Raw genomic sequence first — 25,977 nt, forward strand, 5'->3', positions numbered from 1 at the left:
GCTAAAGACTGTAAGGCTGTCATCAAGTGTACTGAATGCAGTAGCGACAAACATGTCGCAGCCATGCATCCTACCTCTTCATCTGACAACTCACATCCTCAAGCAGCATCTAAAGCCGTCACTGCGCATGGCGGGGAGCCATCGGCTCAAGTTTCAGCTACTACCACTGTCTCCTCCTCCTGCATGGAAGTATGTGGCAAGGACAACGGTCCCAAGTGCTGTGCCAAGGTGTGCTTGGTGAATGTCTACCCAGAAGGGCAATCTGAAAAGGCCATCAGGATGTATGCCATAATAGATGAACAAAGCAACAGGTCTCTAGCAAAGCCTAAGTTCTTCACGATCTTCGGTATAGAAGGAGAAGCAATACCATACACTCTTAACACTTGTTCTGGTCGCATAGAGACTTCTGGCAGGAGAGCCACTGGATACGTTATCTCTCCAATTAACAGGAATATTCACATATCCCTACCAACGTTAATTGAATGTGACCAGATGCCTGATGATAGGGAAGAAATTCCTACGCCGGAAGCTGCATATCATCATTCCCACTTGAGACACCTGGCTAAGGAGATTCCTCCTATGGACGTGAATGCTGACATCCTGCTCTTGCTCGGAAGAGACATTCTCAGAGTACATAAGGTACGTCAACAATGCAATGGTCCACATGATGCCCCATATGCACAAAGACTTGACTTAGGTTGGGTAATCATTGGCAATGTATGTCAGGATAAGAGTCTCATGTCATCTCAAGTGAACTCCTTTAAAACCTTTGTGCTCAACAATGGACGCACAACCTACTTCAAGCCATGCCTTCATCACTATGAGGCAAAGGAGCATCTTCCTAACTTAAAAAGGGCACCAGACATCGTCCCTACACCTTATGACGACTTAGGAGCCACAGTGTTTCACATAACACAAGACGACAACAGAGTAGCTTTATCCATGGAAGATAAAGACTTTATCAAAATAATGGACAGTGAATGCTTCAAAGATCAATCTAACCATTGGGTTGCACCTTTACCCTTTCGGACTGGGAGGGCCAGACTTCCTGACAACCGGGAACAAGCATTATCGAGATTCATCTCCTTGCAACGTACGCTGAGAAACAAGCCTGAGATGAGAGATCACTTTGTGGCATTCATGGAAAGGATATTCCGTAACAATCACGCAGAGCCAGCTCCACCTCTGCAAGAGCATGAAGAATGCTGGTATCTTCCTTCTTTGGAGTATATCACCCACGAAAACCCAAGCAGATCAGGGTGGTATTCGACTCAAGTGCCAAACATCATGGCGTATCTCTGAATGACGTTCTCCTCACGGGTCCAAACCTGACCAACAACCTGGTAGGGGTGCTAATGAGATTCAGAAAGGAGCCAGTTGCCATTACAGCTGACATTGAGCAAATGTTCCATTGTTTTATTGTACGAGAAGACCACCGGAATTACCTGAGGTTTCTGTGGCACAGAGACAGTGATACCAACAAGGAAATGATTGAATACCGCATGAGAGTGCACGTGTTCGGCAACAGTCCTTCACCTGCGGTTGCAACATATGGCCTACGAAGGACTGCTTCTGATGGTGAATCAGAATTTGGAAAGGATGCCCGTCACTTTGTCGAAAAAGACTTCTACGTGGACGACGCACTCAAGTCCTTGCCCACTGCTGAGGAAGCCATAGACTTGCTGAGAAGGACTCAAGGTATGCTGTCCAGAGCCTGTCTGAGGTTGCATAAAATAGCCTCCAACAGTATTGCTGTCATGAAAGCTTTCCAGCCCAGCGATCATGCCACAGAATTCAGAGACTTAAACCTAGGCATAGACGATCCTCCGGTGCAGAGAAGTCTGGGTTTGAGATGGGACTTGTTAAACGATTCTCTTGGCTTCCAGGTTAATTGTGCAGACAAGCCGTTCACTAAGCGTGGAGTTCTCTCAGTGGTGAATAGCCTGTATGATCCACTGGGATTTGTAGCACCATTGTCTGTACAGGGCAAATTCCTACTTAGGCAGCTCTCAGAGACGATTGAGGACTGGGATGCTCCACTGCCACATGACAAGCAGCCAAAGTGGGAGTCCTGGAAAGAATCCCTACATGCCTTGGACAGAACTCACATACCACGTTGCTACACTCCAGCATCTCTCACCACAAGCCAGAGAAGGGAAGTCCACATATTCTCGGATGCATCGACTGAGGCTATCGCAGCTGTTGCCTACTTGAAGGTAATCGACAACCGCACTAAAGCTCATGTTGGATTTCTGTTTGGGAAAGCTAAACTAGCCCCTAAACCTGAACATACGATCCCGAGGCTTGAACTTTGTGGCGCTGTACTGGCTGTAGAGATCGCAGATTTTATACAGTATGAGCTGGACATTCATGTGGACGATGTTCAATTCTATACAGACAGCAAGGTTGTCCTGGGTTACATAAACAACCAGACAAAACGCTTCTACGTCTATGTTAGTAACCGCGTTGAAAGGATTAGGAAATCCTCTAAACCTGAGCAGTGGCACTATGTTCCATCTCATCTCAACCCTGCAGATTGTGCCACCAGACCATCATCGGTCAGTGCCTTTGCTAAATCCTCTTGGTTAACAGGTCCAGAATTCTTGCTGAATGAAGGAAAGGAAACATCTGGTCAAGACGTCTTCAAGATCCTGACAACGATCCTGAGATTCGTCCTGAAGTGAGTACCCTCATCACCAGGTCTGTAAGGAGGTCCGGCCTGGACTGTCACCGCTTTGAACGCTTTTCTAGATGGCTGAAGCTTGTACGCACCATCGCAAGGTTAGTTCACATTGCACAGTGTTTTCACACCAAGAACGATAACTCTGAATGTCATGGTTGGCACATCTGTCACAAGCCCCTCTCTGCAGAAGACATTACACTAAGTGAGATGTTAGTGATACGTAATGTACAGCAGAGGGCCTTTCACATGGAACTGAAATGTCTCCGTGACAAACTGGACATTCCTAAAAGCAGCCCTATTGTCAACTTGAAGCCAGTGATTGACAAACATGGTATGCTAAGGGTAGGTGGTCGCCTGAACAAGGCCGAGTTAGAGACATTTGAAAAGAATCCTCTCATTATTCCTGCCCACCACCATGTTACTACATTGTTCATACGGCATTATCATGAGAGAGTCAAGCAATGAATATTTCAAGTACATTGACTCAGTTGACTCGTCACTGGACTATCCCAGGAACAGCGATATACCGTGCATTTGACGCATTCAATATTTTCAACTGTTCCTGAATACATGTTCACAGTTATTGTTATTTTTCCTTGTTTTTGCATTTTGTCTTTCAGGGTTCCAGAATATACCAGATGGACATTTATGTTAAGTAGTGAAATCCAAGGATTTCAGACGGGGAGTATGCTGTTACAGCAGGGGTATTGCTGAAGTAATGATTCTTGTTCATATTGTATCATTCATGCTTGATTGTTTGACTTTCATACAGTGTGTTTCATATCTTGTGCAATGCTGGTGCATAGAGATTGATAATGTGTGAAGGGCTCTTTAAGTAGTTTTCTCCCATAATTCTCTGTTTCTGTTACTCCTCCCTTCTTGTTGCATCTTCTTCCTGGATATGTGTTATTCAGTCTGTAACCACTGAGCAACCATCTTGTAGAACTGAGAAAGGAATTGTGTTTTGACCGTATGGCATATCATCTCTCAAGGTAAAGACAAATAAACTACCTGAAGCAACTCCATTGCATCTCTCCACATGCAACCTGGGAACGCAGGGAATGAAATGTCAGCGCTTTCTGCTATCTGCCATTAGCTTACATACGGGAATTACAATCTCACATCTTCAGAGATTTCTCTAACATGCATCTGTGGCAGAATAACGAGGCCTGCAGTCTGGGCAGCTTGAATCTGAAAATACAGCCGATCCCTTTAAAGCTTTATCCTAGTTCATAAACCCTATTAAGACACGTGGATGTAATACAGTACAGAGGGGAAATTCTCATTGGGACCCCAAGCTAAAGTGAGGAACTGCGACACAGAGCAACTTACACTCCAACCAAGGGTGTAACTATAAGGGGGTACAGAGGGGGCCCTATAACAAATACAATATTCAACTACAAGGAAAGTAGGGGGCCCATGACAGAATTTGCACTGGGGCCCAGGAGCTTCAAGCTATGCCTCTCACTCCAACTTAATAAATGTGACCATGTACTGAAGGGAGTCTGTCAGCAGGAAAAGTAGTATCAGACTAATGACACTACCTTTTAGGGCAGGGGTAGGGAACCTTGGCTCTCCAGCTGTGGCAAAACTACAACTCCCAGCATGCATACTTACTCTGCTGTTCTTGGAACTCCCATGGAAGTGAATGGAGCATGTTGGGAGTTGTAGTTTCACAGCAGATGGAGATTCATGATCGGTATTGTTATTATGCAAATTAGCTGAAAAGGGCTTTAGGGGCGTGTCTTCTACTGGGACTTCCTTCTCTGCTCTAGATAACCAGCCCTGGCAGGAGAGGAATCACCCCTAAAGCTCTTTTCAGCTAATTTTCATGAAAATGAAGCTGCAATGCAGAGTAAGAAAGGCATCTTTGAAAAGTGTAGGAGCCGACCTATATGGTAAAGTATATTGTTACACTCTGAGGTTCATACCTCCACTTCTTTCTTGAGGAGTTGCATCAATAACCATCCATCCACGTTTTTGGACTCCTTTATACACATAGACCATCCAAACCTCATTCCATACATGGAAATTCCTGAGAAGATGTAAAACAAGACAACAGTTCTATCTCCTTCCTGCAGCTTTTATCTGTTTTTATTAAAGCTTTCCCTAACTGCCATAAATATCAATTAATATATGGCCTAGTTGTAAATAGAAAAACTATAACCTCTAAAAACTTTTTCCCCATGTAAAAATTAGGGATATGCTATATGACGTTGTCTACTTTTATGATTTCTATGGGGCATTATTAATGTGCATTTCTAGGCTTCAGTATAGGTGCTACACTAAGGCTATCTTCACATCTGCTTCACAGTCTCCGTTCAGATGAAAAGTTCTCCAAACCTGCCTTTTTGGTGAAAAAAAAAAAAGAAAAAAGAAAAAGCAAGGCTGCAGTGTAAAGCATTGTGGTGGGACATAAAAGAAGATGAGACAGGGGCACACGGTGGCTCAGTGGTTAGCACTGCAGCCTTGCAGTGCTGCATTTCTGGTGTTCAAATCCTGCCAAGGGCAAAAAAACCATCTGCAAGGAGTTTGTATGTTCTCCCCGTGTTTGCATGGATTTCCATCCCATATTCCAAAAAGACATACTGATAGGGAAAAATGTACATTGTGAGCGCTATGTGGGGCTCGCAATCTACAATAAAAGATGAGATTCCCTTAATGGATTTTAACAAGTCAATTATTATAGCTGTTACTACATTATCTAAACATAGTAAATGACCTATATTTACTTTTACTGATCAGGTAATCTCTTTTACAGAATCAAATCTCATTGTTAAAGCTGACAACTCTATGTCGCACCAGACTTACCTGTGTTATATGCACTTACCATACACTATCTCTAGTCATTGAACTGATCCTTATTCCCTTTTCAGTATAATACGCATCAATAGTAATATCGTTATTGGCGTCGTGAGCAGACAAAAAGTTACAAATCATACGAGCAGGAATCCCGAGACATCTGCATACTGGATGGTGAAAGAGAAAAAAAATCAAAAAAATCAATCAATTGGCTAAAACTGCCATTGGTTAAAACTGCAGAAAGAAAGCCTCTTTTGATAAAGGGGTTCTCCTGCTCTGATATCGTTGACCTATCCTTAGAATAGGCCACCAACATTGGATCAATGTGGGTCTGGCTTGCTCATGATCAGCTGTTTGATGAGCTTCTCCACTGCTTACAGTGCTATATATTGTATACAGGGTGTGCTTAGTATTGCATCTCAGCCCTGTTCTCTTGTCTGGGACTGAACTGCAAACAGGCCATGTGACCAATAAATGTTATATCACAAGCAGAAGCAATGCTCTCATGAACTCCACGGCTGCTTTACACAGCTGATCATTGGGAGTGCTGGATGTTGTCCCCCATCTAAAGTAAAGGTCATCAATATTTCAGCATCCCAGTGGACATTTTTTGTATTGTTATGTTTGTTTTATTGTGTTATGTGCCACTGTGTCTGTATATAGTGTATATATTATTTGCTTGCAGCTTTCTTATATGTTTTTCCCCCTTTTTCTGTTAAAAACTATTACCAGCGTCAGTACTATCTTCCAAAATAAGGCTCCTGATTAGGGTTGAGTGATCGGGAAAGATCGGATCCAGATCGACGATCGAGCAAATTTCACGATCGGGATCAGCTGGAAAATGATTGAAAATCAAATTTTGAAATCTCAAGATTGGCTCAACCCTACCGTATATATAATATACAATTAAGGTTGAGCGATTGAGATCGGGAAAGATCGGATCCCGATCGGCCATCAAGCATATTTCACAATCGCGATTGGCTGGAAAATGATCAGAAATCGGATTTTAAAACTCGATCCTGATATCTCAAGATCGGCTCAACCCTACTCCTGATGCACTACGGCTGTTACCCTTTTTTCGCCCCAAAATGCCTCTCCTCCTCTCTTCCACTTTTGTTTTTAAATGTACCCAATAAAAGTTTTTTTTTTATTGAAGATCTCTGGACTACAGATTGGTGAGTGCTCACTCCATTTACCTTTGTTTTTCTCTACACAAAAATAGACAATAGTAACAATTTTGGTTGCCTTAAATACCTTGTAAAAACAATCCAAATAGCTTCTTCATCCTGATAACCTATCCCCGGCACTACAATTCCCAGGAAGCAGTGCCAGGCAGTGGACAATGCTGATGCTCTGCTCACTGTCCACTAGTAGCTTCCAGCACCTGGAAGCCATCAGAACAGCTGATTTGTCTGGGGTCCGGGCGTAACTACCACAGTATTAGCGGTAGCAGCTGCCACTGGGCCCGGGACATCAGGGGGCCCGGCGGCAGCCGATACCACTGCGGATTTTCTTTTTAATAGGCCATTTCCAGCTGGAGTAACTCCAGCAGGTAACAGGCCCTATTTACTTATCGATCCTGGCTCCTGCTTATGGCCGTCCGCGCTTTCCCTTCCGCGGAGGTGGCTGTAAGCAGGAGCCAGGATCAGTCAGTAAGCCGTGGGCCCGTGATCCCCTCAATGACTGCTATTACACTTCAAGTATAATGATCGGAGGCCTAGGAGAATCGAGGTTAGCATAAAAAAAACACTGTTGGCTCCGGAAGGCTTCATGCCTACTTGTGTGATGTCCCAGACGTCACGTCGGCTGTGCTTGCGTCCTTATGCATTGTGACGCAAGCCCCGGCTTAGGGGCTTGGAGAGGTAAGTAACAGAGTTTTTTTTATGTTTATATCCTCCCCTGGATTTCCGATTAATATACTATGGGGTCTGAAAAGACCCCAGAGTATAATAATTGTTCAAGGGTGATTCACAATGGGGCATAATACTATGTGCAGGGGCCACTATGCGGCATAATACTCTGTGCAGGGACCACTATACGGCATAATACTGTACTCTGTGTAAGGACCACTATGCGGCATAATACTATGTGCAGGGGCCACTATGCGGCATAATACTCTGTATAGGGGCCACTAGGGGGCATAATAGTATGAGCAGGAATATGCGGGGGGAGTCATTTGGGGTCTTTGGGGGGAGGTGGTCGGGGGTAGGGGCATGTCAAAAGTTGCAAGACTAAGAAATTGAAGGACTGGGTCTAATTTGGTTATGTATGACTATTATAGTTCTTAGCTACTTTTGTCAGCTTCTGTGTGCATTGCTCTTATCTGAGATGTTTCATTTCATTTGATTGATTTCTGATCAATAAATATTTTTTTTGGGGGGCAACATGGTGGCTCAGTGGTTAGCACTGTAGCCTTGCAGCGCTGGAGTCCTGGCTTTAAATCTTGCCAGGAACAATATCTGCAAAGAGTTTGTATGTTCTCCCCGTGTTTGTGTGGATTTCCTCCCATTCTACAAAGAAATACTGATAGGAGAAAAAAATGTACATTGTACATAAAAATTTTTTAAAAAAAGTTCCCCACAGTGCCTTACCATTACTAGTTACACCACTGGGTCCGGGCAGGGGTGAGCCTGCTCGTTTCGCCGCCCGAGGCTAACTGCAGAAAACCGCCCCCCCCTGCCGGAGGAGGGGGCAGATCGGGGGCGTGGCCGGCGGATCGGGGGCGTGGCCGGGTGAAGGGGGCGGGGCTTAGCCCCGTTCGCCGGCAGAGAGTAGGCCCGGAGACTGCCTCGGGTATTAGACCCCAGACAGATTACATACTGTGACCTATCTAACCAGTATTTCTCCAGTATTTGTGGTACACACCTGAGCAACATACTGCTGCAAACACCCAGCACTGTGCATATTTGACCGTTCCCTCCTTCATATACACATTGAGAATTTCGTCACTTCCTTTCCAATATGAAGGGCTTTTTCCACCACTGTAGTCCCCGGTCCAGTTCCCGTGAAGCACTCCGCCGTCATTATCATTGATGTTTATCTTTAAAAATAAATAATTCGATTTTATATTGTGATTGAGTAACATTTGTTAGGTGGCCTTATCCTGGTATAAAACTGTAGCTCTCACCACAGCGCTCAGATGTCTCACAAACTCGCGGGGGTCACTTCTGATCAAGGCATCCTCATCTGCATTTGATGAATACTGTGAACACTTGTCTACCAAGGTAAAACAAATGTCCAAGATGCCTTCCTTAAACTGTACGAACAAAAGAAAGAAAAATTATTTTCCGAAATAAAAATTCATTATAATACACGCACAAGAGGAAAAAGACAGTAAACTGGATGGTACAGATGTAGTAGAGCTCAAAATGACATGAGACTGTTATACTTTGTGCAAGATAATAACTACATTGGGTTTATACTGTTGTGGAATAGCTGTGTGATGGGTTAATTTTATAATGTGTTCAAGGCCAGGGACACATTGCGCGAGTTGACTGTGGGTCAGCTACGGTAGAATCATGAGTGGCTAACCCGTAGTAATGTACAGTGGCAGAGTAGTTGGGTTGTCCAGGAGTTAGGGCAGTTATGCTAAAATTGGTTGCTGCATTGGAATCCGAGAGGCTCACATACAACCAGTGGGCTCAGCAGTCTTTGGTGGGGAACCGGTGATATATATCAGTGTCTATCACTGATTCCTCTACAGCGACTACTGTAGATTAGTCTCAGCAGTCTTGTGAGCCTCCCATTTTCTAATGCACTAGAGGTAGAGGAACCAGGACAACACAGCGGAGCATTTAAGATTGCCATATCTTTTTTTTTTTTTTTTTTTTGTCACACAATGGGACCCATTTAACCCTGGCCTAACTTTCAACTTCATTGCTGGCTCTGATAAGAGACCTATTGATGCAGCACTAACAGTCAGAGGTCTTCTTTAAGCCCCTCCACAAGTCAGTTATGCACCCCTGTGGCTCCTGCAAGTTAAAAATGACCAAATAGTGCTCTCAAAGTCAAGATTCCCCACCCTCATAGGTAACAGTGTCTCCCACAGGTTATAGTTTCCCCCACAGTTATGTATAGGGATACAGTTGTTGTTCCAGACTGTGAAGTTAGGGTCTCAACCCGTCTTGCAATATAGAGATGAACTTCACACTTTTGAGTGTTAATCAATCACCATTTATTGTAAAGTCAAGTGAACGTTTTCGGTCATAAGACCTTCCTCAGACTCTACATTGAAATATAAAACCAGTAAACAAGAAACACCAAGACGGCAGAACTAATAGGACCTATAGATATGTAAATATACATGACTATAGTGTTTGGGAATAGTGAAGCTACATCAATACTATTATGATAAAGAGGACACAAAACCCAAATAACAGTGTAATTAGGATTACAGAACTACAGTGAATATTATGAAAACCATGGAAATAAGGCAAAGAAGGAAAATTGAAACAAGAAATAAATCAAAAATAAAAATAAAAAATATATAAAAAATAAATAAAAAAATAAAAAGGTGAAAGTATGTGTGTTTGGATGTTTGTGTGTTTGGATGTTTATTCCTCAATCACGCAAAAAACACTCAACCGATTTGGCTCAAATTTTCAACATAGTTCCTGGGCAGGATTGAACGATAGGCTACTTTTCGTCACAATCACAGACACACGTTTTTGCCAGGACCCCCACAAACCCACAACTCATAGCACCAGCTCTGCAATCCCACACACTTTTTAGCATAGCAAGCCACAAACTCCCTATTGCCCTCTCGGGCCTATCCCCTAACCCCAGGCAGAGAAGGAGGCCGGGGTTGCGGGGGTTGGTGCAAAGGGGTCGGGGTGGGGGGTAGGAAGGGGGGGGGTTGGAAAGGGGATGCAATGACACCTAGACGGGCGAACAGATTTGGCTGAAATTGCGCACATACATACCTTGGGTCCCGGATTGAACGATAGGCTACATGGAATTCCCGTACACCACCGCAATTCACTCTCGTGACCGGTGCTTTTCACTTTTGAATTCGCTACAGGACCTGGGACGCTGTAGGACCTGGGATGACGTCATCCCAGCCCCATCAGCAGCTCATCTGGTTGGGTGCCGCTTCTCTATGTGGGTGGAGCTATCGGTCGGCCAGCATCCACAAGAACATGGTGGCTCTCAGAGGTCCGGAGCGCCCTGAACTAGTGCCCATACTCTGGGGCAGTGAGAAGTGCATACGCTGCCCGCCTGTGTGGGCTTACCACGGGACTGCAGTGCTCTGCCGCGGCCGGACAGGGGGTCGCCTGCGCCGCGGTCTGGAATGCCGGTTTGGCCTGCTGTCCCGTGGCTGCTGTGGCTATCTACAGTGTCATTCGGCCGCAGGAGAAGGACTGTGACGACAGGCGAGTTAGGGGACTTTGAGAAGGGAGAGGGGTGGTGTGTTGGGAGTGAGGAGATTACGGGTCCAGTGGAGGACGTGGGAATGGGGAGGCCTGGGCAGGTAAACCCGGGGGCCCCTGGAAGGGGGACGGGGACAGGGCCGCCACAGCGCCCACAGATGGAATGGGGGCACATGGCTTGCCGTGGGAGGGGGGCCCTCATAGGCACCCTTGTAACATCGGTGCACGGGGAGCCCGGGGTGTGGTGAGGCTGTGGGCACAGGTTCATGGGGGGAAAGGTGACACAGGGTCGGGAGGGTCTGGGGGAGGAAAGGGGTCACAGGGTATGTAAGACAGGGGAAGGGGGCATGGGGTGGTGGGAAAAAGGGGGCACGGGGAAGGGAGCATGGGGTTGGGGGGAAGGGGACACGGGGCTGGGGGGCAAAGGGGCACGGGGTAGGAGAAATAAGTGAGCACATGAGGGAGTGGGTAGGGAAAAAGGGGGTTGGCGGGCGCCAGGGGGGAGATGAGGAAAAGAGAGCCGCTGTGGACACAAGGCAAAGGAAGAAGCCTGCGTGGTGCTACAGGTGGGTCGCGCAGGGGGTCAGGGTTCCGCAGACGAAGTCGCGGGTACTGCTAGTAAAATATAAATTTTAAAAATTGCATAATTGGAATGGAATAGTAAATGATATCGAATTGTAAGGATATGATTGGAAGCGGGCCAGGCGAGGTCAGCCAGAGGTGGTCCTAACGTGTCTGTGGAGCAAAACGAAAAAGGTAAGTATCATGGGATTGAGCATCAATGGTATCTACAAAAAGGCTACAGCTTACATCTACAGGTGGGGTTCCTCTAGATAAATGCTTGGATTTCATATTCCCGGTTAAGACCCCTGGGAAGTAGTACTTACTATACCTGCACATTTTGACAGATGTAGACACAATGTCTTCCAACTCAGGTTCCAGGTATTGGAGCACGTGGGCATGCCACACAGAGGTGGCAATCGAATTACTCTCTTAAAAAGAAGAGAGGCTTTTTGGATACATAGGCTCCAAACCATGGAACCCAGGGGTCTTAACCGGGAATATGAAATCCAAGCATTTATCTAGAGGAACCCCACCTGTAGATGTAAGCTGTAGCCTTTTTGTAGATACCATTGATGCTCAATCCCATGATACCTACCTTTTCCGTTTTGCTCCACAGACACGTTAGGACCACCTCTGGCTGACCTCGCCTGGCCCGCTTCCAATCATATCCTTACAATTCGGTATCATTTACTATTCCATTCCAATTATGCATTTTTTTTTATTTATTTTTTTACCTTTTTTTATTTTTTATTTTTATATTTTATTATATATTTTTTATTGATGACTTTATTTTTAATTTTATTTTTGATTTTTTCTTGTTTCAATTTTCCTTCTTTGCCTTATTTCCATGGTTTTCATAATATTCACTGTAGTTCTTTAATCCTAATTACACTGTTATTTGGGTTTTGTGTCCTCTTTATCATAATAGTATTGATGTAGCCTCACTATTCCCAAACACTATAGTCATGCATCTTTACATATCTATTTTTATATAGGTCCTATTAGTTTCGTCATCTTGGTGTTTCTTGTTTACTTTTATTTACTATACATCATTTCTATACGGTGCAACTACCCTCTGACTATTCATCATGTCATCTATCTGCTTCTCATCATTGATTCTGCACAGTCATATGTGATGCTCCGCTTCATCCACGTCACCTTCAATAACCTGCCGTTATGAGATAGCGATGTTCACATCGGCTATCTCATAGTTTTCACTTACTACACATGTCTGCTCTCTCTGCTCCGTACAAGTGCCATTGCGCAGGCGTGCACTCGCGCAGGCGCACTGCAACCTTTTTTTCTGATACCTTCGTACAGGCGCTACTGCGCCTGCGCGGGGTGGACCAATCACAGTGGTCCAGCGCCGCTTTATACACCACACGGGATGCCGTACTTTCGCGCCATTCTTCTGCCATAGGCACTTCACAGTGCTGATACGGACATCCTTGTGTACCTTTTTCTTCCAATTTAATCCTTTTTTCGGGCCTGGTCTGGTTTCCTGGAGGTAAGTTCCCCCTGGCAACGAGCTTTAGCACACATACTGTTCGAGTTTATATACTTACTGTATACTACATCATTACAGGCAGACCGGAGCACAACAGACATAGCCACTGATTGGCCTTGCTTGTCTTCAATACATCAGGTGACCTTTTTATTATTACTGCTGCTCCTTGTTCATTATGTTTTGCCTTAACTATGTAAAATGTTACAGCTATGGTCTTTTCCATTGAATCTGGGATTGTAATCGACTTTTTACATCTCCTTATCATGTTCATTATGCATAATATCTGAAACTCCAATGTTTGTACCTGTTTATATGTCCCGCAGATTACATCATGGCTCTCTTTGTATTATATGTGTACATACGTACTATATATATATATATATATATATATATATATATATATATATATATATATAATATATACCATAATCACCCACATGTATTATAAACACCAGTGTGTGATCTGTTATATTGGTTTTGTCTTCATCCCTCCATCTCTCCTGCATACTGCCCAGTCCACATTACCACTTCCTGCTCTACTTTATTTATTATTTTTATTATTATTGTTTGTTTATATAGCACCATTAATTCCACATTATTATATTAATTCCATGGTGCTTTACATTTGGGGGTTACATACAGTACACAAAATATACAGGTAGATATAATACTAACAATGACCGACTGGCACAGTGGGGTAGAGGGCCCTGCCCGCGAGGGCTTACAATCTATGAGGGAAGGGGGGTAGTGACAGAAGGAGAAGGGGGAGACTGTACAGATGGCGGTGTGGTGATAGTGTTATTGGAGGTTGTAGGCCTTCCTGAATAGGTGAGTCTTCAGGGCCTTCTTGAAACCTGTGATTGTGGGGATCAGTCTTATGTGTCTTGGTAAGGAGTTCCAGAGTATGGGGGATGCACTGGAGAAATCTTGGAGACAGTTGCGGGAGGAGCGGATGAAAGCAGAGCGGAGTAGGAGGTCATTGGAGGATGTGAGGTTACGTGTGGGCAGGTAGCGGGAGATGAGGTCAGAGATATATGGAGGGGACAGGTTTTGGATCGCTTTGTATGTTAACGTTAGTAGCTTGAACTCAATTCGCTGGGCTATGGGTAGCCAGTGGAGGGACTGGTAGAGGGGAGCAGCCGATGAAGAACAGGGGCAAGGTGAATTTGGCGATCAGCGTAGTTTAGAGTGGACTGGAGGGGGGCGAGGGTGTTAGCTGGGAGTCCATGGAGAAGGGTGTTGCAGTAATCTAAGCGGGAGATTATGAGGGCCTGGACGAGCATCTTGGTAGTTTCAGGGGTGAGGAAGGAGTGGATTTGATGGATGTTCTTGAGCTGGAGGCGGCAGGAGGTGTTGAGGGTTTGACCGTGCTACTTGAAGGATAGGTCGGAGTCCAGGGTTATCCCAAGGCATCGGACCCGTGGGACAGGTGTAAGTCTGGTTCCGTTAACTGTGATAGATGGGTCAGGTCAAGGCGCCATACGGGGTGGGGCTCTAGTCATTGTATACCTACCCTTTCTTCCTGGATAGCACTGATGTGGTACATGGCAGTGTGTGTCATGCTCCTGTTTCCCCTTTCTCCAGTTCCTTAGTAAAGCGGTATCAGAGCAGAAGACAGGGCAGCCAGAAGGAGAAGAGAAGAGACACACTCTGCTGTGCACCGCATCACCACTGTGTATGGAGTTATTAGGTATTAGGAGTGTTAGGTATAAAATTCAATAGAGTAAGCAGCAATAGTGTGGTGAGGGAGGTTTGTGGGTCCCCCTGACCTTGGGTCCAGGTTATTATCCACAGTCTATGCCCCACTCTGCCCACTTTGTAAAATGCATGAGAATAGCATAGAAGGAATAATGTGTTGCATCTTTGGATCAAGAAAGGGCCATGAGCTAAAGATAGACAACACCTATATCCATATACGCCAGGAAACTGCCAAATGGGTTAATTTCCCACACTGTGCTCCAAAAACCATCAGCTTGACTTAAGTGGGTGAGTGTAAATCTAGTGTTCAGTTATCCTCTCTACATCATGATATTGGCATTGCTATACGGATTTAGTTACCTGAGCAAGGTTCCATGCATATTCTCTATTTGAATCGTAGGTTCCAGCCCAGTATAGTGTATTCTGATTGAGCACGTATTCTTTCCTTTCTGCTTCACCTTCCAGATAAACTAAATCATCTATGAAAGAGTAAAAACTTTGTTATCCTCCAAGTCAGAGTGTTAAGGTCATGTGTATATACTTTCTATACTTTTATATACTCTATGCTTATGATGAAAGCATCTCCATCCAAAGGTAATGCCATGCAATGTTTGAACTGCTTAATAATGTCCTTTTGTTTGCGCCGAGGTAAACTATTTTCTGGTATGAAGAGTATGAGAAGACAATGGGCGCCATGCCAAAGCAAGTTTATGCAAAGTATCAAGAAACAGTATATGATAAGGAGTAAGACTTGAGCCTGCGCAAAGAGTCTGAGTGACGTCACAAAGGCATTCTTCAGTTGTTACACCAAAAAAGATGATTGGACCATGTCTGCCGCATAATGCTACGAGTACAATGATGATTGGTCAAACATATTCTCTACAAGATAACAATAAACGCTTGTGAGACAGTCTACTCTGGTACACCTGCCGCGAGTAGCTCTGTGCGCAAGGAAACTGATAATTGACTATATTGTGAATTATTCTGTGTCCGTGGTACCAGCGCACACTCTTAACTTGGAAGACACCGATCAGAGGTAGAAGGGCTGAAACAGGTCCTTGACAAGAGAATTTGGTGGGCACCACTGATGGGAAAAAAGTTGGTAGTTTTATGATGGCCCTCTGAAACTATTTAGGCTTAGACAAAGTAATGTCAAGGAAAACTGCCCTAGGTTTACAATGGGGTTAGTTCTTGCCAGGATCTTGGGCTATATGAGTAGTATATATCTGTGTCCCCACTGTGCCGTAAATCAGATGGATGTGGAAAATGAACTAGAAGAGAGATTTTATGTTGTCTCACCCAAAATGATTTCTGTCATAAAACCCATTATAGATGACACTGACACCCCAACCAGATTAGTTGAGACCAATCACTGGCCTCAGTGGTAAGCTGGGAAGAAAAAGAGGACTGGAATATTGGAGGATTCCATGAAAAGTTAATAAACATATTCTATTTTTATACACTGTCCCAGGCCTCTGGTTGTTATATTCTGGTGCCTAAAGAGACCCCTGAGTCTAAAAATCAACTTGACCCAGCGCATCAGATTCAGACTAAAATTAATTTTCCTTGCAAAACTTGTAAATATTCGGGAAAAGAATTTGCGAGATTCACTCATCACTATCCATCATTCCAGTGCACACTGCTGATATGTTATTATTTTATTGTTTGTGCCACTGTGGTTGTATATAATGTCTGTATATCTTTTGTGTATAGTGTTTTATATGTAATTTGTATATTTTGCAGCTTCCCATAAATGTTATCTCCCCTTTTCCTGGAGTTATCCTCTGTGGTCAGCCACCAAGAGTCTCCGCAAACCACTAGTAGTGGAGTCTAGTGCTAGCAGGGAAGCAGTCAATACCTAACGAGAGCCCTTTGCAGCCCCTGAGGGAAGAGAACTTAGGCTCTTCTAAAAGTCATCTGTTACTTCTCCTGGGCTCTGACGCACTCCTTGCTGATGTCGGCCATCTTCAATGATGTACTGGATGTCATGTGAGCCGGGCTTGCGACACATAAGGACACAAGCTCAGCCCACGTGATGTCTGGAACGTCACTAAGTAGGCTCAAAGCCTTCCGGAGCTCAGGAGAGGTAAGTAACAGTGTTTATTATGTTCCCTCAACTCTCCTAGTCCTCTGATCATTATACTTGGGGGACTGAAAAGACCCCTGAGTATACTGATAGCAGTATTTGTGGGGTTCGCAGGTCCACGGCCTTGATTACCGATCCCCTCCTCAGCCACCTCCACAGAATGGGAAGCGCCAGTGGCCGTGAGCAGGAGCTGGGATCGGTAAGTAAATAGGGCCCGTTACCTAATAGAGTTCCTCCAGCAGGTAACGGCCAATTAAAAAAAATAAAAATAAAACAACATCAGGGCCCAGCCGGGCCCCCTAATGTCCCGGGCCCTGTGACAGCTACTGCCGCAGCTACCACGGTGGTTACGCCCCTGTCAGGAAGCTGCATGTGTTCCTTGTTGCTTCATTAAAATTCCATCTTGGTTCAACAGCACTGCTGCTTCCTAAGTCATTCCTGCACTTACAGTCAGGGCCCTTCTAAATACCAGTGCATGGCTTAGGAAAAGAGAGGATACATCTCCAACTGGAAGTGTCCCAGTATCACCATCAGGTACAATGCACGACCCCTTGTCTGGCCTGGGAAGTGGCCTACAATTGAGATCATAGTTACAACTGCTACTCGCACCCTCTGGCTCCCTCCAGTGGGTTGCGTCAACCCGCTGTTGCCTATTTCGCTGGTTTAATGGAGAGGCTATTATTGTAACTTAGGGTGGGATATGAGATTGTTATAGCTGAATTCACACATGGCAAAATTGGTAACAGAAATTTCTGAAAATCAGTTTAGGTCATCGGATTAGGATTGTTTTGGCAATAAACACACAAATCTGATCAAGAAGAAATTGCTGCAACAAATCTGTTGTGAATATTCCCAAAGTATTCATTAGTAGTCAGCAGATGACTTAGTTGGTACTAGAACATATCAGCTATCTGTGGTTTCAGTGGCTATCTTTGGCAAAATAATTCTGTGAAAGGTGGTTATTGTCACTTTTAGCATTAGAATATTGTTCTGTGTGTTCAGACGTCTATGTCTGACCATCCAACCATATTTGCACGTTGCATCAATAAATAGATTTTCTTTCTATACTGTGTTCCTCTTTTAGGTGCATATCAAGGGCACAATAATCATGTTAGGATTGATAGGAGGTCCACGGCATCATGACAGCCATTGAGGATAACCTGACTGCTGTCTCCATTGCAATGATATTACAACACAGGCAGCAGACACCATCTTTGTTGTCTGTGCAGAGATAATCTGTTGGTGCCGTGACCCCTTCACTATTTATATCACACACCATATATTTTACAGTGACTGTGCAATGTGTTTACAGCCTCATCTCATAGAAATGAATGGGCAATACTAGAATTACATCTCACAGCCACTAAGAAACACATGGCGTGTGATATAAATAGTGAAGGAGTCACAGCGCCAGCACAAACACCACCATATAATCAACCATCCCAATGACACAGGTAATTCATTACCTGTGAGATTGGGGAAGGAGGGAAGTGGCAGAGTGACCCCGAGAGAGGAAAAACTGTTTCAGATCACATGACCCAGTGATCATGATGTGGACGGAACCTCCTGGGTCCACCATTTGCGATCCCTGGACCTAGTAAGTCGGTTACAACTCCATGGACAACCCCTTTAAAAGTGTGTGTTCTGAATGATGGACACATTTATTGCATGCTATTGTGAACACAGAAAACAAAAGAGATATCTGAATACAGGTAGTGAGAGTTTGCAATAAAATTTTACATTTTGTCAGAGACTGGAAAATACGATAAATTTCCCTCACTATTTGTATTCAGGGGAATATGCAAATCTGTTTTCCAGGATGTAATTAGGAAAGTAAGGCCTTTTTGCTGCCTCTAGCTGTCTGAAAAAGCCATGCCTGATGTTTAAGGGTGCATTCACACGGAGTAAAATGGAGTGTAATTTGGAGTGTAATTTTTGCACGTGTATTTTGGAGTGTTTTTTTTACACGTGGCGTTTCAGTAGCATTTACGGAGTGTTTTTTGGAGCGTTTACTGAAGCTGTTTTTTTACACGTGTAAAATGCTCCAAAAAACGCTACTGAAACGCCACGTGTAAAAAAAACACTCCAAAATACACGTGTAAATTTTTTACACGTGTAAAAATTACACTCCAAATTACACTCCATTTCACTCCGTGTGAATGCACCCTTAAACATCAGGCATGGCTTTTTCAGACAGCCTAATACCATGTTGTGACCAGGCACGGCTTTAATCCCACAATAATAATCCCACATCATGCCCGGTGTTTAAAGGGGCTGTCCTAGAGGCAACAAAAAGAGGCATTGTTTTCCTAATTACACCCTGGGAAACAGAGTTGCATATTCCCCAGAATGCCCCAGTGGAGCATAAATGGCTTGTAAGTCTCCATACGTCTGCAAAGGTGGCCTTAATGGCACTCTCCTTAAGGAGTTCGCTTAGTCCCTGAACCTTGTCTATAGGCTCTCACCTAGCCAAACTAGTTTCCCTACACTGTGCTGAGGACACTTTTTGAGCAGACTGTATCTTTTATACAAAATAGAATGTAAAAAATGTGGGTCAGACGCGGAGGGAGTTTGGAAGACTAAAAAATGGAAGGATTGGGTCTAATTTGGTTTTGTATGACTATTATAATTCTTAGCTGCTTTTGTCAGCTTCTGTGTGTATTGCTCTTATCTGAGATGTTTCATTTTGTTTGATTTCTGATTAATAAATATTTTTGTAAAAAAAAAAAAAAAAAAAGAAACAGCGCTTTCCACAATTGGAAATCTGTTCCTTTTGAAATAGATATACTAGTATGGGAATAATCCCACATCTTAGTATTAGGTTGTCTGAAAAAGCCATGCCTGATATTTAAGGGGGCTGTCCTAGAGGCAGCAAAAAGAGGCATTGTTTTCCTAATTACATCCTGGGAAACAGATTTGCGTATTCCCCAGAATCCCCCAGCGGAGCTTAAATGTCTTGTAAGTCTCCATACTCCTACAAAGGTGGCCATAATGGCACTCTCTTAGTAAGTGTATTCAGACATCCATTGTTATCTTGGCATATTTACACATTACTTTTCTGAGAAGTCGGCAAGTAAAGGATGGGGCTTAGCAGAGGGGCAATGTCCTCCCATGGCTCATTAGATTTACTATAATAGTTTTTGGAGCACAGAGTGCTGGAGATGCACCATATTCATTAAGAGGTATACGTCTTTTAAAGTGAATTTGTCACCAGAATCCAGAATACCAACCCCATAGATAGACAGTGTTTTCCCCTTGTGAATCGGTACCTCCGATGCTGAAATATTGCTATTTTTTTCGAACATGCACAGGAACTATTTGGAGCAATGAGGGCATTGGCACTTATCTCTTTGGAGCAATGACAACTCCCTAATTGTGACAACCGAGGAAACAATTCACAAGAGGAAGACACTGTTTGGTTGTTTGGTTCAGGTGATCCTAACCTATAGGTGGAAAACAGGGAGTGCAGGGAGTCCAAACCAACTGGAAGTGTCTTAATTCCAAAATTCGGGGGATCAAGACTGCTGTGTGAAACACCAGTATTAATAAATATTCCCCAATGCGCACAGAAGTCACTGACATGTGAACAACACCTTAAACTGCTTGCGCTGTTATTGATGATCCTCAGAACATGCATCAGCCTAGTTAAAACAGTTAGGAGTATATTTACCTGGTGACCAGGGGTTACACAACATAGCTATGTTTCCCATATCGTGAGTTGTGGTGCGTCCTTCACTGGTGATCTCTAAGGTCACACCGTACGGACCAAAAACTGCATTTGCTGGAGTGTAGATGGTCACTGGCATGGAGTTGTTAATGGGAGTTCCAGCTACTGCGCTCCAGGGTGCTGCACCGCGAGCACTGGAAACTGGCATTACAGCTTTCGTATTTCTGGATACAGTCGGATTTGATCCTGTCAATAACAGTTTACAAAGTATTTTAATTTAAAATATCATACATCTATTATTCTAGACATGATATCTGGAGTATAAATCAGATTACAAAGAATTCATCTATGAAATGATATTCTTTACCGCATAACTTCCATCATTCGGAGATCACAAATAGGGACAATATATGCACCATGGCAAATCTATTTATCTTAAGCCACACTACCCAGTCCTGCCCATTTCACCTTTGACCAAACCCATTCTGTCTGAGCCTCCATATAGTAATACACAGTATTGATGTCTCCTTAGTATAATGACCTCTTAGTGCCTTCACACATTACACTGTCCACCAATAAGTATTTGGACACCAAGTAAAGTTCGGCCGAGGTGGTGTTATAGTCTGGGGTTGTTTCTCCTGGTATGGCCTGGGACCCTTGGTCCAAGTGCATCGTAACCTCAATGCCGACGGCTATTGCACTAGTGTATTCTAGATAACAGTCTACTTCCTACATTATGGCGGTTTTATGGGTCGGACCAATGTTACTTCCAGGATGACAATGGTAGTTGTCATGTAGCGAAGTCTACCATGGCTTGGTACAGTGACAATCAGGGTAACCGACTGGACTGGCCTGCCCAGAGCCCGAACTAAGGGTTACTGCCAGCCAAAATCGGTGAAAGAACTTACCTGTCTTTTCAAAGCCGAATGGAATAAAATACCACTAGCCGTCATACAAGGACTTGTGGAAAGCCCCGGAGGGTTGAGGCTGTAGTTGCCGCTCGTGCTGCTCGGACCACAGGTGTCCAAATACTTATTGGTAGACAGTGTATAATGCCCTCTTACTGCTCCCATGCAGTTTAATGCCCCCTTAGTGCCCCCAAACATTATAATACTCCCTAATGTCTCCCCACAGTAATACTGTTGGTAGGGAGGTAAGTTTATTGGACTGTCCTCTACTTGTTACTAATGCTTTAACATTTAACTGTTGTTCCACTTTCTTTCATATTGTGTAGGGAGTAGAGATGGCGAACCTCTCAGAATTCGTTTTGCGTTCGGGTGGCTCAGATCCCGGATTTTTCTGGTCGAACAAGTTTGGTACAAACCACACCTTAAAATGGCTAACAATAAAACAATTCTGCTGTGAAAACACAGGCATAATAAAGTTCAGATTCAGGGCCTAGTCACATTCTTATTCTTTGCGTGACAAGTTGTACTTTAATTTGTCACCATTTTGGGGTAATTATAATGTTTCGATTAGCTTTTATTTACATTTTTGGGGGGTTCTTGTGAAATAACACACAATTCTAAGTTTTTGCATTTTGTTTTTATGGCATTCACTCTGTATTAAAAATGACATGGCAACTTTGCCCGGCAATTCATTACGATTATGGTGATAACATATTTATATTGGTTTTGGTTAAGTTTTTACCACTTTACAATCGCTACTTTGAGATCGATATTGATCACAATATCCAGGAGGTTAATCCACCGTGGTTCCCGCAACATTACAGCGCCGTACTATTACGGTGTTGAGCGTTACTGTCAGTGCAAGGCGACCCTGAAATATGGACATTTTTCATGGCTGTTTTGCATCTCGGCTGTCTGAATATAGTCTAACACAGGAATTGCGGGTGAAAAATGTCATGTACATAAGCCCTGTTTGAATCAGAATAGAAAGGAAGAGTTTTGAGTTGAAGTAAAAATGCAAATGTTGGTACAAATTTAGGGAGCCTTCATACGGAATAAAAGCCCCATATAGGGCTCACAATGTACGTATTTCCCCATCAGTACGTCTTCGTGGGAGGAAATACACGCAAACACAGGGAGAACATACAAACTCCTTGGAGATGTTGTTCCTGGCGGGATTCAAACCCAGGAAATCCAGTGCTGCAAGGCTGCAGCGCTAACCGCTGAGCCACTGTGTTGCCCCCTTCCCTGATGAATTTGCTGTTTTTTCTTTTTAAAATCCGTCCACCCATTCCAATGATATGACCCCTGGAAGATCACATGTATGCTAGCTCTGATTCTCTAAGTAGGCGGGAACCTTATGCTAATCTATGAGAAAATAAAAGGTTTCCACCCACTTTGAGAATCATAGCTTGTATATATGTGATATTTCAGGGGCCACCTGGGTCTGTCCTGATACTCTGAGTCTGGTGAGACTGCATCATGCTAATTTTTTTTTTTTTTTTTGGTGTGGCTGTTAGTAAGCCACACTTATAGTTAGTTTATTGTTACTGTTTCGTTAAGAGCTCAGACGAGCAGGATTTTGTTTCACATCGGGGTTTTTTGCATGATGTTAAGGCTGTATTTTATTTTGCTCATTTTATGCTGAAGTGAAGGTTTATTTATTTTCCTGGTTTTTTTTCTAAATAAACCTGTTTCCTACATATTTTGTGTCCCTTTCTTTAACTCATTGGGTCCGCACCATTGCTGTTACTGAGTTACCTCCCCCACAATATATACTTTAGTGGTTTTTATATATTATCCACAGATAAGATTATTATATGACCGCTGTCACCTCTATCCATTCTTTGTGTGTTTTCACCATTGTTGTGGAGATTGCATGTATTTTATATTGTCTCTCATGTACAATGTTGCAACTTTGTGTATTTTTGCCTTTATTTATTGTTGTGATATATGAATACATTTCAGTTGATTGGTATTATGTTTTGCTTTTAGCAATTTTGTTGTTTTAGTCAAGCTCCTAGGAGCTATGCTTTATTACCTTTGAGGCATTGCAGTGTTATTGCCCGCTTGGCTAGTGGAACCTAATTTTTCTTGACACTAAAAGGGCTTACCTCTTTGGAACGGCTTTGGATTTGGATAAATAAAACACCAATATGCTTCAGTTTTGCTGCCGTCTGCATTGCCATAATTTGCTTCAAGTTTATCAAATGTCACATAATTTTTTATTAATTTGGAGTATCTTTAAAAGCGAATATGTCATCAGTAAACTGGTTCTAATCCTAATCCCAGTACCTTGTAGGGGCAATTCTACAGATTCCAAATATGCTTCTGTTATTTAGCTTTGATCATGTTGCTGAGTCCTTGCATGCGTGGCAGCTAGAAGAAGGCAGCTTACCTGTTTCCATAATAATGGTGATACTATCCCCAGCCTGCATAGGTCTATCGAAGTTGATGCCTATTTCAGCAGGCTGTCCTCTCCTGAAAATCGGTTTTTTGGTTTCATAGTCATTGGTTCTGTGAGCCAAATTATTTTTTTGCTGCTGAAGGTCTGCACTGATGAACTGTAAGTCTGAAAAACAATATACATATATTATAGCACTTCAAAAACATAAAATTCACCCCAAAAATGTAGAAATGAAAAGCTAATAGATCATGGTGTATTATTCGGGTTGTGCTAGTCTTTTGCTATTGGTGCCTGCCACAGAACTGTATACAAATACAATTTTAAGTGATATTTGTGGGAGGCCAGCTGATCAGTAAGCAGGTCACCCTCTCATGTGGGTGTTTAACCAAAATAATGCACATATAGTATATACCGTAGATACAAAGTCGTAACATAATGCTGACTGCATTTACACCGGAAATGGCCTACCCTTAAAGTGTACCTCCGGTTTAAACAATTTATCATAAATGAATAGTATGGGTGAGAATTACACACTTTGTAATATATCTAATTATTGAAATATGTCCTCTTCTCCATTTTTCAGGCAATTACTTTCTTCATATTAGTTTATGAAGAGGGGATGAGGATTAGAAAAGACTCTCAAATAATTACAGCTATTTCACTCTGCTGTTCTTTTGTTTCTTAGTACTGCTAAGTTGTAGATAAGAAGCTGATAATACACAGAACGAAACAATATAGCATTTGGCCAGCTCTATGAAGCAGGGAGGGGCTGAGCAGGAGAATTCTGCTCCCTAGAGATCTATGTGCGAGGCTGAAAATGGAGACTGATATAATGTAAGAAAAGTAGTCAGATTGAAGATAAGGAGCAGGAGAACAGCATCATAACTGGTGAAGGAAATAGATCTCCTTAATAATATATAGTACAAAGTTTCTTATTCTCACCTGTACTATTCATTGTGTATAACTGGAGGTACGCTTTAACCCATGGTAAGAGTTTAAGAATACATAAGGTGGAGGAGAACACTGAAAATCTGCATTAAGTTTCAACCCTCTTACATGTTGTGCTATATTAAACATAATGTATTACATTTGGCAGAGAAGCAACAAGGTGTGGTTTTATAGAAATGTGTACGGAATAAACTTGTTGTCAGGTGTCCATACACACAGAGATATTGACATTATAGCACTGTATAACAGTTACTAGTAAAATGTATATGTATCTCAGGAGCATCTGATAGGAGCATAAAATAGTCCTATAGACCTTGATCCCAGCACTCAGTTATGAGATGTCTTGCAGTCTTTATATAGCCATACTTTATATGTGGGAGATATGCGTTGAAGTCCATCCAATGATGTGTTAGGACTGTTCTGTCCTTGAAATTCCTGGACTGCCTGCTCCTACACCCACCTGCTGCTGATTGACAGCTTCCTCCTTATGCACAGTATAGGAGAAAGTCATGTCAATCATTGATGAGTAGGCAGTGATAATCTACCACATGGGCAGGGGGGGGGGGGGATTTTTCTAAACTCCTTAAATTCTAGTTGTCATAACTTATGATATTTTTACTTTCAAGAAAGCTGTCCAGACCCCTCTTGTACAAGATATCAGCCATCACCACATCCTGTGGCAATGAGTTCCAAAGTTTCACCTCCACAGAAGCCATTAAGCAAAGAAGCCATGTCTATGATGATGATGACATCTTTATTGTTCAAGCCGTAGGGGATGCCCCTCTGTCATAGTCTTAGGTGTAGAAAGAACAAATCTATGTACTGTCCATTCATATATTTGCACATTGTGCTTGGAAGGCCCTTAGCTGTCTTATGTCCAAAGTGAACAGCCCCAAATTTGATAGCCTGTCTTTATATGCTAAGCCATGCCTATAATTATGTTGGTTGCTCTCTACACCCGCTTTAGTTCAGCTATGTCCTTACTGTGTACAGGTGCCCATGGTGTGTCCTGCAACTGGGACGCCTAGCGGACAGCTATAACCTGCATAGGAACGTGTCAGCAAATGTCCTGCAGCACCTTCAGATGGGAAATGTAGTATTGCATGATGCTCAGTAAAATGGTTTTCGGGTGCAATGCACAGATGTACTAGGTCCTCTAGACCAGGGGTGGGGAACCTTCTGCTCTCCAGCTGCTGTGAAACTACAACTCCCATCATGCTCCATTCACTTCCATGGGAGTTCCAAGAACAGCAGAGCCAGTATGCATGCTGGGAGTTGTAGTTTTGAAACAGCTGGAGAGCCGTACGTTCCCTACCCCTGCTCTAGACCAAGAGATAC

General features: G+C 43.3%; 1 protein-coding gene across 1 annotated transcript in view; it reads right to left on the bottom strand.

Annotated features, from left to right (window-relative positions):
* The window catches only part of LOC142210089 (protein-glutamine gamma-glutamyltransferase E-like), a 38,994-nt gene extending 13,639 nt beyond the window's left edge, over window positions 1–25,355 (bottom strand). Inside the window, exons 1-8 of the mRNA XM_075279118.1 lie at window positions 25,259–25,355; window positions 23,683–23,856; window positions 20,380–20,622; window positions 14,984–15,102; window positions 8,613–8,741; window positions 8,351–8,525; window positions 5,514–5,652; window positions 4,615–4,718 (exon numbers count right to left, since the gene is read on the bottom strand). Of these exons, the coding sequence (XP_075135219.1) occupies window positions 4,615–4,718; window positions 5,514–5,652; window positions 8,351–8,525; window positions 8,613–8,741; window positions 14,984–15,102; window positions 20,380–20,622; window positions 23,683–23,856; window positions 25,259–25,355 (1,180 nt within the window). The remainder of the gene's footprint in view (window positions 1–4,614; window positions 4,719–5,513; window positions 5,653–8,350; window positions 8,526–8,612; window positions 8,742–14,983; window positions 15,103–20,379; window positions 20,623–23,682; window positions 23,857–25,258) is intronic.
* Between the last annotated feature and the right edge of the window lie 622 nt (window positions 25,356–25,977).

Source organism: Leptodactylus fuscus, chromosome 6, assembly GCF_031893055.1.
Source record: "Leptodactylus fuscus isolate aLepFus1 chromosome 6, aLepFus1.hap2, whole genome shotgun sequence".
NCBI lineage: Eukaryota > Metazoa > Chordata > Amphibia > Anura > Leptodactylidae > Leptodactylus > Leptodactylus fuscus.